General features: G+C 49.6%; 1 protein-coding gene across 5 annotated transcripts in view; it reads right to left on the bottom strand.

Moving 5' to 3' along the window:
* FHL2 (four and a half LIM domains 2) overlaps positions 1 to 13,966 on the bottom strand; it is a 67,927-nt gene that overhangs the window by 11,502 nt on the left and 42,459 nt on the right. For 3 of the 5 annotated variants that reach the window (XM_044263769.1, XM_044263771.1, XM_044263770.1), the window contains exons 2-4: positions 12,588 to 12,674; positions 11,436 to 11,615; positions 3,015 to 3,189 (exon numbers count right to left, since the gene is read on the bottom strand). In XM_044263769.1, coding sequence (XP_044119704.1) covers positions 3,015 to 3,189; positions 11,436 to 11,591 — 331 coding nt within the window. In that variant the 5' untranslated portion in view covers positions 11,592 to 11,615; positions 12,588 to 12,674. Of the gene's footprint in view, positions 1 to 3,014; positions 3,190 to 11,435; positions 11,616 to 11,731; positions 11,990 to 12,587; positions 12,675 to 13,966 lie in introns of all 5 variants that reach the window. The other 2 variants (XM_044263773.1, XM_044263772.1) reach the window with 2 other exon arrangements.

Raw genomic sequence — 13,966 nt, forward strand, 5'->3', positions numbered from 1 at the left:
CTTTTAATTAATTTTGTGGTTCTCACCATGTCAGGACCATTCTGTCTCTGTGGGTGACTCCCTGTGGGGCACGGCCAGGGCCCAGCCCAGCTTTTGTTTCCATTTCACAGCCCCCACGCTGGGCCCTTGTCCCACACCTGCTGTGCTGAGAAGCCTTGGTCTGGAGGGAGGGGTTTGTTCCTTGCAGTAGCGTGGAGTCAGTTATCTTTAAGATATATTCGGCAGCAAAATAGGGGCCATAAGAAACCATCTTACTGAAGGCCTAATTATGCCCTTGCCTTTTTGAAATGTATTCTTTCTTATCCAACTTATCTCCCTAAAATAATACTGCACGTCAGTTTCTCGCTCAAAAACCCTTTGGCATCTCTTCACTGCCAAACACCAAGCAAACGAAAAATCAAAGGAAAATTCAGGGCCATGGCAAGCAGGCTTCCGCTAAAGAGTTTGGCTCTAAATGACCAGGGAAACCCTAATTCCTGTCGCACTTTGGCGTGAACCCAGCTACGGCGTGAAATACTGTGACTCCGCTGGCTGCCAGGGTTTTAAAAAGTCAACATTCAATGTGTTGATGCAACCAGCTCAAAACCCTCAACCCCAGCTCCTCTGACACATCTCATCACGACATGCACGAATACGGTGAATTTTTAAAAAATCACTCCTAAGGGACCTCTGTGTTTACTTCTATTTATTAAGGTACAGACTTCAAGTCCTTTTTCTTTTTTCTTAATTTAATTTTTTTAAGGTTTATTTATTTATTTTAGAGAGCGAGAGATTGAGGGAGCAGGCACAGAGCGAGAGAGTGCATGCGCTCGCACGGGGAGGGACGGAAGGAGAGGGAAAGAGAAACTCCCGCTGACTTCCCCTGGAGCTTGGAGCCTGATGCAGGGCTCAACCCCACAACCCAGAGACCATGACCTGAGCCCAAACCAAGAAATGGACATTAAACCGACCGATAAAATCAGGTGTCTCTGATCTTATTATTTTTTTTTATTAAGATTTTATTTATTTATTTGTCAGAGAGAGAGGGAGAGAGAGCGAGCACAGGCAGACAGAGAGGCAGGCAGAGGCAGAGGGAGAAGCAGGCTCCCTGCCGAGCAAGGAGCCCGATGCCGGGACTCCATCCCAGGACGCTGGGATCATGACCTGAGCCGAAGGCAGCTGCTTAACCAACTGAGCCACCCAGGCATCCCTCTGATCTTATTTTTTGAGAGAGAGAGAGTGTGTGTGTACACATGCATGCGTGGGGGAGGAGGGCGGAGGACAAGGGAGAAAGAGAATCTTATGGGGCTAAATCTCATCACCTTGAGATCATGACCTGAGCCCAAATCAAGGGTCAGATGCTCCGTCGACTGAGCCACTCAGGCGCCTCCAGACCGCAACTCCTTTAAAACAACACTTGAAGGCTCCACATGTTTGATACCCTTTTAAAAAAAACCTCAACCAACAAACCAAACCTCAAGCTCTTAAGTGATTGTTGTTGAAACGAGTTAAGCTTGTGCATAGGACAAATCATCAGATACCCTGAACACCACGACAGGCGATAAATTAAGGAAATTCCCTTTCAAAATCACAAGCCTAAATCACATACACTCTAATTTACTCCTTAGACCATGTTTTTTTTGTTTTTTTTTTTAAAAACCTTCACACCTGGGACACCTGGGTGGCTCAGTTGGTTAAGCGGCTGCCTTGGGCTCAGGTCATGATCCCAGCGTCCTGGGATGGAGTCCCGCATCGGGCTCTCTGCTCAGCAGGGAGCTGCTTCTCCCTCTGCCTCTGCCTGCCTCTCTGTCTGCCTGTGCTCGCTCTCTCTCCCTCTCTCTCTGATAAACAAATAAAATCTTAAAAATAAATAAACCTTCACACCTGCTTCATCAGATTGAACACACTATTACTGTGGGTTTGATTTCTTCCTACATCCGCCCTTAATTCCAGACCTCCCTGGGATGAATGATGCTTCCCCGCTGCATCCTCAGGGACGGTCCTGTGAGTGGGCACCCCTCGCCCCACCCCTGGGCGAGCTGGCAGGAGCTTCTCAGCAGCTGGAAGGCTGGGCCTGACCGTGCCCCTCCTCCTCCCATGTGCCTGATATGGGAGAAGTTCGGCCGGCGCCCACCGACCAGAGGCCTCAGGGCCGCATCTCCCCAAGCCCTCCGTTTACTCACAGCAGGCTGGGTCCCCAGCCAGCTGACTGGACGCCAGGGGCCTCGCCAATGCTTCATGAGACTCTGCCTACAGCGAGGGCCACATCTCTGGCAGACGTGTGCTGCGCAGCGTTTTCTCCTGGGTCCCTGGGACTCTCTGGTAGGGATGCCAGCTTCAAAACGTTCCACATGGGCCAGAGACTAAAAAATTACCTATAACTCAGACTGAAACGCGAGTCTGTATTTTTGTTTTCTGACTCCGGCAAATCTCCCCTCTGGTAGCATTTACTGGTCACGCAGACGACAGAGACCATGGGTCGTCCGTGGCCTGTAAGCCAGGTGTACCATCATGCCTACCTCTCATCTGCCCACGGTCCACATCTCAGTCCCTTCTCTGGGTGCTTAGTCTCCTTGCCCTCATTTTTTGGATGTGCCTGTCAAGACTTTTTGCTGCCGTATTTAAAAATTCTATATGCTTTCAATCACCCAGTTTTTTAAAATGAAAGCTTCCTCTCTCCCACAGAACAGAACCAGCCACCTTCGCCCAAGAAACAAAGGACACCATGCCATCCTCCCCCGTAAAGCCAGTCTCCTTATTACTTGTTTAACACTTGACCCGGCTGTGATCAAGCCTGCACGCGTGCAGAATGAACATCTGTCTAGCACACGGAGCCCAGGAGGACGGGGGACGGGGTGAGCCTGCTGGGCTCACTACTCCGCGACTGCCCAGCTCCCAGCCCAGTGCCAGGCATGCAGCGAGGCCCAGTACCTCTCTGCTGAAATAGCCCAGCGAGGACGAATTCAGCAAGTGGAAGGGAAGAAAAGAGTAAGCATGCACGGTGGCGCCGTGAGGAGGGAGGGCGCGCTCCCGACCTGGCATGATGGTCTTCTTGCATTCCTGGCACTTGGAGGAGTACTCGTGGGAGTAGCAGTCCGTGCACAGCAGCTGGTCCTCCTTGGCAGCGAAGGGCTTGTCCACCAGCGAGCTCTTGCACCGAAAGCACTGGAAACAGGCCTCATGCCAGTGTCGGTCCTTGTAGGACAAGTCCTGTAGACCCAGAGCATGTGACACAGTGAGAGGGTGGGGGAGGGGGTCGCAGATGCTCTGCTTGACCCACAGCCCCGGCGAGTCCTACACATCCCGGGGCAGAGAGGGAACAGAGAAGGGCCGAGGCCCACGGGCATGCCTGGACCGTGACCTTGCTTGTGAGACGTGGAGGGCTGGGCTTTCCTCTGGCTGCATTTTGGAACCACCATTGAGATGTGGGGAGGTGTGTATGTATGTGTCAGAATGATGTGTTTTCCAGAAACACATGGATTTCCCTGAGGTGTGGTCTGTAAGAAAGAGGAACACAGAACATGCGATTCAGTACTGCTTCTCATTGGCAAAACTGGCGAAAGAGAAACAGAGCACGGGGCATCAATGCTCAGAAGGAACTCAGCAAAACCAAGTGTGAGAGCAGAATCCCAGGGACACCGAGCAGGACAGAGAAAGAGCTGCGAGGGCAGGGACAGGACTCTGGCTTCAGATGGAGGGAGGGGGATCAGAAGAGACTTCTGGGGGCGCCTGGGTGGCTCAGTGGGTTAAGCCGCTGCCTTCGGCTCAGGTCATGATCTCAGGATCCTGGGATCGAGTCCCGCATCGGGCTCTCTGCTCAGCAGGGAGCCTGCTTCCTCCTCTCTCTCTGCCTGCCTCTCCATCTACTTGTGATCTCTGTCTGTCAAATAAATAAATAAAATCTTAAAAAAAAAAAAGAAGAGACTTCTGGTACACCAGCTGAGTGTGTATGGCCCACGGACAGCAGGGAGGTGGGCGGAGGGGCCGGAGAGGGACTTTCAGACAGAGACAGAGCATGAACACAGCAGAGAGGTCAGAGAGACGGGTCCTTGACAGAGGTGTGGTCAGGCTGGAGGGACAGCCCAAGGCCCAGCAGGGGAATCCAAGCCCAGACTAGGGCCGGAGGGTCCTTATAATTCTGCACAGAGGTTAAAATGGTCCTGAAGGCAGCAGAGAGGGGGGAAATCACCGTGTGCCTGACTGGTTATTTTGACAAATGAAACAAAGTATAAACTGCTATAATTCGAGTTAGACACTATATAGGCAAACTCATTATAAACCACGAAGCCTGCATTTTTCCAGGAAGAAATCATTATTTTTCTCTTTCTGGGACACCAGTCAGGGATACTCATTGCCAGGCTGTGAGTTTGGGCCCTTTGCAGCCCTGCAAGGTAAGTATTATTTTGGAAGCTTAGAGGAGCTCAGTGACAGGCACCCAGTCACACATGGGCACTAGCTGAGCCAAGCAAGGTTCAAGTTCACGTCCCTTTGATTCAGAAGCGATCGGCAGTGCGCTACTCCAGGTAAACTCCTGGTTGAACGTGTGTTCGACCTTTCAAAAACCGCACCCTTGATGAGATCCATACATATCCACTGAAAACATTCAGAAATAATGCCACATTTTGTATGTAATGAATGCAGCTCAGCATTGCCTTTGTTGAGACTTTGAATAAAGTGAAACAAGCCACTAACTCCTTGTGCGGTAGGAACGGGAGTCAGCCTCCTATGAGAAGAGTTGGGAGGTTTTGATCGTTATCACTGTGAAACTGCTGAACTACGGAATAAAGGCATTTAACATTTTTTTGTTACAGAAGACGGTACTGGCAGTTCCTCAAAAAATTAAAAATTGGATTACCATATGATCCAGCAATTCCACATCTGGGCATTTGCATAAAGAATCAGACCTGTATCCATAGTAGCATTATTCGCCGTCACCAAAGAAGAGGAAGCAACCCAAATGTCCATCAAGGGATGCACAGATAAGAAAAAGGTGGTACGTACCCACAAGAGAATATTATTCAGCCCCCCAAAGGAGAGGAAATTCTGATGAGCAGGAAGTCTGAGGACATTACGCTCAGTAAACTAAGCCAGACGCAAGAGGACAAATGCTCTAGAAGGACACTCATACGGTGGGAGCCAGAGGCTGGGGGACAGGGTCAGAGAAGTAGTGTTTCCTGGGGACAGAGTTTCAAAAGCAAGGTGAAGACTCCAGGAGGTTGGCCACAGGACAACAGGAATGCGTGTGGCACTACTGTCCTGCGCTCTTCAGAAGGGCGAAGTTGGTATGTTTCAGGTTATGTGTATTTCACCACAATTAAATAAACAGGTTTGACTATTATGCAGCAGGTGGGAAAGCCTTTGCCGATGTTAGGTGGTTTCCCTCTGTGCAGACCAGACGCCTCGGAAGGACGGCCCCTGTGGAAAAGCTGCTAGCATTTTCCATGCTGTGACTCGCCCTCCGCCTGGCTGAGTGGAGAAGCCTAGGAAGGGCTCGAGGGCAGAGGGGAGACAGTCCCGGGCCCAGCCCTGCATGTGGGCTCTGCCCAGGACATCGGCATCGACAGACGGCGGCTACACAACATATTAGCAAAACAAGAAGGAAAGGAAATACGGGTTCAAGGAAACTAGCCTTCCTAGGTTCATCTTCAAAAAAACGGAGAGAGGAAGCTCAGCGGGCGATATGGTGACAGCAAAGCCACCAGACGTCACCACAATCTCCACCCTGCTCAGCCAGGCCCCAGATGGAAGGAAAGAGTCGCCGAGGGTCGGCAGTGAGCATGGACAGTCGTGGAGAAGCTCATCTCAATGCTCCCATGGGCGAGAAGCACGGCAGAAACCCATTTTTCCTCCTGCGAACCCGAGCACATGGCAGCTACAGGTAAATGGATGGGTTGACAGTCATGAGACACTAAAACGTGCTCCTTTCCACGCGGGGGAGCAGCCACAGGGCTTCTTTAGACCTCAGGCATCAATGCAAGACTTCTGGTGCCCAACCCATCACACATCGGCGCTCTGGCCCATGCCGGGCCTGGCCTCAAAAGGCCCTTTGCCTCCTCTCCAGCTGACGGGCTACCTGCTCCACGAGCTGCCCCAGCCGGGACAGGGGGTGTCACACACCGCCCCGAGTGAGCACGCTGCGACCGCCAGCCTGTGTCCACGCCGTTTTCAAAATCCTGCATGGAAACCCTTATCTAACTTGTTATGCTATCAGGTTTCCCTGTAGTTCTCCTTGGGCTCTCGGCTTGGGCTCTCCTTGGAAGTCAAAGCTAAACTAATGAACTCAGGTCACAACTTCCTCTTGGACTCACTTCTTAAGAAAGCCCACAATGCATAGGAAGTGAGAAAAGACTTTATGGCAAGAGGAAGGTAACTCAACACTGCGGGCTTGGCTTTCTAAGGGCACGCTGAGGTTTCTAGCCAATACAACATTCTCTTCTGACTCTTGGCGTGGGGCAGGATTTTAGCTATAGGGGTCCCCAGAGCTGAGAGGTGGGCTGGCAACTACCACCCAAAGACCCGGACCACTTCTGTGTGCCTGGCCGTGAGCTTCACATCACACTGAATCCTTCCCTCAAAGTCTTGGTACCCGAAGGCTGTCTCCTTTCCTGTGTGCGCAGCTTCAAAGAGACAGTTTTGGTTCTTAGGACCGACCTAGTCCATCTTGCTTAATTCTGTTACGTATGGAGTACGTTGTGCGGTCCCCAAAGGACACGGTTTTGATGCTGGTGGTACAAGGTTAAGAAATATAGACTCACTGACTTTGAACCTCAAAATGTCCTAGAAATAATCATGGTTCTAAAGTCCTCTAGAAAGAGTGAAGGACGGGACGCCTGGGTGGCTCAGTTGGTTGGACGACTGCCTTCGGCTCAGGGCGTGATCCTGGAGTCCCGGGATCGAGTCCCGCATCGGGCTCCCAGCTCCATGGGGAGTCTGCTTCGCTCTCTGACCTTCTCCTCGCTCGTGCTCTCTCTCACTGTCTCTCTCTCTCTCAAATAAATAAATAAAATCTTTAAAAAAAAAAAAAAGAAAGAGTGAAGGAGAAGGAAAGACAGAGTAAAAGAGAGCAAAAGAGAGAAAGAGAAAGAAAGAAAGAAAGATCTTTTACACATCCCAGAAAACATACCAAGCTTAATTTTGTGTTCACAGAAATGTCATAAATTGCAGTAAAATGTTGATAAACAATGTAAGATTAGGCCCAAACACTTCCTTTGTGATTTCATTATTTTTCCACGTCGGAAACATTCCTAATATGGGAAGCGCTCCTTGGCTCTGAACTTGCTGAACCCGCGGGAGGGGCTGGTGGCCTGGCGGGACCCTCGCGCCCTCGACTGGCTCTAGGTGACCCCAGGCAGCACAGTGGCCCTCCCTGAGGATGGTGCTGGCGCCACCCCTCCTGGGCTGGGGGCCAGTTCAGAGGTGGATTTCCCAAACCCACCCCTTCTCAAATCCACACGATTTCACTTGATAGATGGATTTTCAGAGCCCTTCACGCTCTGCAGTTTGAACAGGTGTCCTATGCTTTGAGACCACCAGGGTGTCATGTTTTCAACCGAATGTTCCTTCAGTTACTTAAGAACAAAGGTCCCGAAGAACAGAAGGTGGCAGAAAGGGCGGCACTCGCTGTGCGGAACCCCATTTCAGCTGTCCCAACCGTGGTAACTCACTTAATTCCCGCCACAGTCACAAAGCAGGCAACCCCGTTTTCGGAAGTGGGAAAAGAGGCGACATAAATGTCTCCACACCTCAGCTGGTGGACGGTGAACCCAGGCACGTGTGGCTCGAGTCGCCCCTTGGGAGGGGGAGGTGTTGCTGCTGAGTGTGGGGTGCCTTTGGGGCTGTGCCTCCCTGGTACCCCTTTGGTTTTTCAGGGCCTGAGCGGTCCTTTCTGCGTGACCCACCTGGTCAGCTTTTTTCCCAGTTCTGAGGATCCTGCTTCCTTCACTTCCCTCTAGAAACAGATTTGTCTCTTACGGGAGGAAATCCAAATACATAGACATATTTTCAGGGCTCACTACAAACTCTGCGGACAAATTACATGGAAACTCTACAAAGATGATTCATTCACTAAGCACTTAAAAATCACCTCAACAAATAAAAAAGTGCTGGGTGTGGGAGTTGGACAGTGAGGACGTGTCTGGAACATGTCTGGAAGAGTATCCCTTCCCACATCAGTGGGCGGGGGAGGCCTGCGTCCTGCTCCAGGGCAGGACGAACAGGTGTTTCCAATCAGACCTCATGCTTCCTACACTGGCTGTGGTCAGGAGCCTTCTAGAAGTACAGCACAGACAGCTAGATTTCTGAGTAAGAGTCCCCTCTCAGTGCCCTGGCTGCTTTCTGCCCAAGGAACCCAGAGATTTTCTGATCCTTGAGAACTTTATAGACGTCCACTGAGAAACTTATAGTTTGGTGGTGGGGGGTGTGCGTCAAATTGAGTATCCATTCGGTTTCCCATGTAATGATGCAAAAGCTGGAAAGTATGTTCCGGAAACACACTGAGCTGGCCATGTATCGCAGAGTTTGTTCAAGTCCCTGATTTGTGAAGCTCACAGTTCAGGCAGCCCTCTCTGAGTTATGGGCCCCCCATACATGGTCCTTAGTTTCTCGACTTTTTTAAAGCCCAGAACATAAGTAGACCCATCCAAAAATATCTGTCATCAGACCAAATTTTTTTTTTCTTTTGCTCGTATCTACAAATGTCCAAAAAAATTTAAGGAACAGGGTAATGTTAGAGGAGCATGAAATTTTATTTGTGTGACCTGTTCTCACCTTTTCCACTGATCCTAAAATGAATGATTTCTCCACTTTGAGAGCACATTTCCTCAGAGTTACTAAATAGAAATAGCAAATACAACAGAGTGAGTGTGTAGAAATGTTTTCAAACTTATGTGAGCTAACTACCGAAATGGGTCCTAAAGTCCCATTTATATAACATAAAAGTCTCTTGATGCCAGCAAACTGAGCCTGATTCCCATCGGCATGCCAAGATTTCAAATCTCTACACATGCGCGTATCCTTCAGAAGAGGAGCTGAGCGGGGCTCCCAGTGCCTCTGCTGTTTTCAGCCACGGGAAGGGCCAACAGATCTGACAGCTCCATGGCCCCATGGAGGCCCCTCCTGCCAGGACTTTCGGCTTTGCTTCCTGACATAACAAAAATGTTTTTCCTATCCTTGCTTCCTCCCCAAAGTCAACAACATCATTACTTCTGAAAGTCAAGCAAACCATCCCAAATATTCAAGAGCTCCAAAGAGCCAAGTCAAGAAAGCATCTCTTTTCCTTCCATAGTTCAGAAAACCACAAGGCATAACTCCATGTATAGTAACCGTGCATCAGGGTTGAAAAGTTCAGCACGATTAACGCCTGGCTTTGCAACAGTCTTGTTGACTTTGGCCCCGCTCACGGGATTCTTGTTTATCTGCTCATCAAGTGTGTGTTGAAGGGTAACTAGTTTTCAGGGTCTTTGCACTAAATCCTATTGGAGAAATGAGAAAGGACTGCTGCTTTGTTTTTACTTCAGCTGCTGGTCAAGGATGACTACCCCAAATATCCAAATCGTGTCCTCTAAACCAGCCTCATTCTTTGTCCAAATTATATTTGAGCCTCTCACCTACTTAAGCCCATTCCAGGTTAAATTTTTATAAGGGATCATTTCTCCCCCCTCTGTCTCTCAGTTCTTCCTCCAACTGGACATTTTTATTGATGTTCCCATAATGCAAAGAGATTGAGAGACAGGGCGAGTCTTCCAGGGGGTGTGTGTGGAGGGAACGTGCTGCAGAAAGAATAGGGTAGTCTGATGGCGTTTATGAGATCATCAGCTGCTATTCAGAGTGCTGAGGCTCCTATCCAGAATGTAACAACCCCATCACGCTGGCACCTGTTTTATCTGCCTTTCCTAAAGGGGAAGATGGGCACAGAGGGGTCAAGTAATCAGCACAAGCTCACACAGCTAGTGAGACACAGAGCCGGGACTCAACGGGGCAGTTTGGTGTCAGAATACTTATGCCTGGCCTCGTAAATAAAGAAACAGGCACCAAGAGCCTTTGAAGAACCCATGAGGTAGAGCGAATCATTTATCAAACAATGCTAGAGACAGGATGGTACTTCCTTTTTAGACAAGCAAGATCGGCCTCCTCTTGTTCAGGGGGCCCTGTCTCTGCACCTTCTGAAGTTTAGGCAAGCCTGCTGCCACTCGGTTTCTTTTAGCCAGGCCGCCCCTATTCCACAGCCAAAAGTTCCGCGGCTGCAGCCTGGTTGCTGGTGGCCCGTTCTGCAGAGGCTTTGTCTCTGCTTAGGGCAAAGGCTTCCCTCCACGCAGGATGGAAGTCATTGCCCAGCCATCACCAAATACCCAGCAGCACGAACGGGACTGTACTGCCTTCTGCTTCCCGCCTTTCCTGGGAATGATGTGATAGAGGAAAGAAATGTCACACCCGTGCACTGACTGGGTCACCACCCGCCTCCCCGTGGCAGGCATGGCCTGACCTGATCTGGCAGCAGCTACAAACTGATGTTGGTAACCATGGAGGAGACAGGCCAAGCCCCCCGCAGAGTACAAGGGAAGAGAGTGGGAGAGAGACCCCAAGATGTCCCACATAGCCTTGAAGTCCGTTAAGCTTTAAATTCCTTTGGAGGTCCCCAAGGGACCCACCCCAGTATGAACCAATTCCACGGCTCTGAGGAGGACAGTCCCTTAAAGTCTTGTCAAGTGTGTTTTAGCAACTGGTTAGCAGGTGAAGATGTTGGAGAACTTAGCAACATGGGTGAACCTCTAGGGGGATTTCTGGGTGGTCCGGGTTGGAATAAGAAGTGCTGAGAAGCACGGGCCAGGGTCCTCAGCGCTCAGCCCCGGCCAATCAGCATGAATGACCCGTGGCCTCCACTGACCCTGTTGATGTCATCCACAGTGGGAAAGCTGGTCATCATCCCTCAGGCATGAGCTTTTCCCCTTGAAAAAGAAACACTACCAATCCTGATCTTCTCCCAGTGAGAAGAAAAGAGCCCCTCAGGTTCCAGTGAAGTTAGTGCTTTACAAGCCCATTTATCTGGGAATCAGTCCCGGCCACTCATGTGCCCATTCACTCACCCAGTGCACGGGGCAAACATGAGTGAGACAGCACTGCCGTCTGGAAAGCCACAGTACTTGGGGGGGTGGGGGTGGGGGTGCAGTGTTTGATCAGGACACCAACAGCCACAACGTAAGAAGTATGCTCAGGACACAGCATGGACATCCTGGAAATGCACTCGCCAAGCATTACAGGATTAGGAGTGGGTACAGAGCGGCTGGAAGGAGGAGGCTCGGAAAGGCTTCTTGGCCGGAGGGGACAAGCCCATCAGAAGGGGCTCAAGACACAGAATTTCAATGGGCACTAAGGGTCACCACACACAAGCCTGTTGTTTCTGGGGCGCACGGAGGGACCCCAGAGTAGTGGGCACTGCCTGGGGGAGGCCCCGGGGGTACCTTGCAGTCACAGCCGATGGGCTTCCCGCACTCCTCGCAAGTGCTGGCGTAGAGGGACTCAAAGCACGCCACGCAGTAGGGGCTGTCCTCCCTGAGGATATACTTCTTGCCGAAGAGAGATTCTTCGCAATGGTGGCAGTCAAAGCGCTCAGTCATCCTGATGCCCAGCCCTTCAACAGCCTATCAGCAAGAAGAGAAAGAACGTTCCAGTGAGCACACAGGGATGCTGTCCTGCTGTCTGCTATCATCTTTAGCCAAGGGGTGGGATCCCTTCTGGGTGAAGAACCGAAACTCACCTTTTCATTAGCTGTGATTTTTCAGAGATACTTACAAAAAAAAAAAAAAAAAAAAAAAAATTAGCCTGGGGGCAGTTTTGTGGCTTGCAGGCATTTCACTTCCTTAAAAGTCCATCCCCTGCCTGGCTGTTGTTGACGGTGTCACAAAAAGCCATGTGGACTTTGGATACAAGGAGAACCAGCACCAGAGCTCTCATCCTGGAGGGGCTGTGTGTCTTCTTCAAACATGTGACCCTGCCTTACATCTTCCCTTTCTCCCTGTCCCCAAAATAGAAAGGCTGGGATAGAAACAATATGTTCATTTCTAAAGAAGGTTTTTCATGAGCTCCCCTTTATGATGCATACGTTTAAGAGTAAAAAACCACAGTGTCCAGAGGGAGGGGGTATTGGAGTTGGTAAACCTGGGAGGCCAAAAGAACATTACCCTTGACCTTGATGTGACATTGGGAAGTGCAACCTACACTTGCACTAGAAAAACTGCTGTATGTCCCTGGGGGAAGGTCACTACTTCTCTATGAAGATATGACCCTTCAGCTTCCCAGGTGTCCAGATACAGGATAAAGGGAAAGGCTGGCTTCCAAGAACAGAGATTATCACACAGGGGGGAACGCAGTGACCATGGTCAACGGCTTTTGAGGCAACACCTCAAGCCTTCCAGAGAGGAACAGGTATGCATCTCTGTGCCAGTCACCCTGCATTTTTTCCAGGGTGTGCATGGAGTGTGCACCTGCTGGGTGGGGGAGGGGATATGAGAAGGAGGTGAAGGGAAGGGGGAGGAGCTTCTCAGTCTCAGGTGCTGCTGTCCCCATACAAACATCTGGAACTGGTGGAAAGAATGAGGCCACCATGGGCGTACCTGGTGTGGAAACGTGCCTCCCTGGTGCTGAAAACACGAACTCAGTCTTCTTCAGGAATATGTTCTCAAGTGGCAATATTTCATTTGCTAAAAGTGAAAATTTTTAGAACTTGTTAACTAGGGACACTGACTCTGTAACTTTGAGCCATGTTTCGCGAACTCTAAATACACTCGGTTCGATGTTCAGTGCTTTCAAACCATTTAAGAGTGAATTCCAGGAGAGCCCATGGTGCAAATAAAGTATGGCTGCCTGGTTTATGGCAACAACAAATTTGATAGTGTTTATTAATTGTGTGCTCTTCTGTATACAAGGTCCTGACAACGGTAAGCAAAGAAAGAAACATCCTTCAGGCTTCGGTACTTGGTGATTTCTGTGTTTACAGAAGAATTTTTTTCTTTTCTAAGAGTATTAAACATGCAGCTGGATCCATGTGGTAGGATCCGGCCTTCTAAATTGCTCTTCCCGGAGTTAAAGAAAACATTGTCTGGATATTCTTATGATAACATTACAAGATGAGGCTCTTGTGCATTTGAATGATCCTTCTGAAATCCAATGTATAAATATCCTTTGTACTCAGGCCATCTTGGGTTGCTGCAGCTATATTGTCAGAAGATGCAAACGTTTTCCTGTAATTCCCTAGTTATTGGCCCTTGAAAGTGGCAATTGTTTGTGTCATCACAATCGAGAGCTGTTTTTCCACCATATATATGTTTCTAATAAAGATCACCATTTACCTGTTGGGGAACAGGACGCTGATTGCCTGTTCTTCTCACAAAAATGTCTGAATAATGATTTGAGAATGTGAACTATGACTAACAAAAGGAGACAGAACTATAAAGTAGAATTTTAAAAGCTGGAAACCATTCCCAAGATTATCCATGACAACCGCCTCATTTTATGGATGGAGAAACCAGAGCCCAAGAATATTAGTGGAAAAAAGAAGATCCACGTGAGCATTCCCCCAAAAGTCATCTTATTTAGAGAATACAAAGCCGAGATCTAAGAGGCGGTTCCGTAGGGACCTGGACAAAGCGCAAATCCTGCTAGGGGAAGGATACAGACTGTACAAGGTCATCTCTTCAGAGACCATTTCTATGTTCTCGAGCCAGTGAAACGGGGAACTTTTTCCATCAACGTCATGATCACGATGTTGCTCATGTACCCGGCATACGTGTGTTTTCTACCTCCTTGTTCCACAGGGCCGGGTGAGAGATAATCTAAGGGAGTAAACTGTGAGAACAAGGAAGGCTCTGTGTCGGTCAAAGTATGATGGAGTCTCTCTGGGGACCAATGTCATCAGCCCTGATAGGACTAGGTGTTGTGGTGGCCATCTGCCCAGAGGAGCTGAATGAGAGTCTCATGATGGTGGCTCTCTCCC

The sequence above is a fragment of the Neovison vison genome, chromosome 8 (genome assembly GCF_020171115.1).
Source record: "Neovison vison isolate M4711 chromosome 8, ASM_NN_V1, whole genome shotgun sequence".
Taxonomy (NCBI): domain Eukaryota; kingdom Metazoa; phylum Chordata; class Mammalia; order Carnivora; family Mustelidae; genus Neogale; species Neogale vison.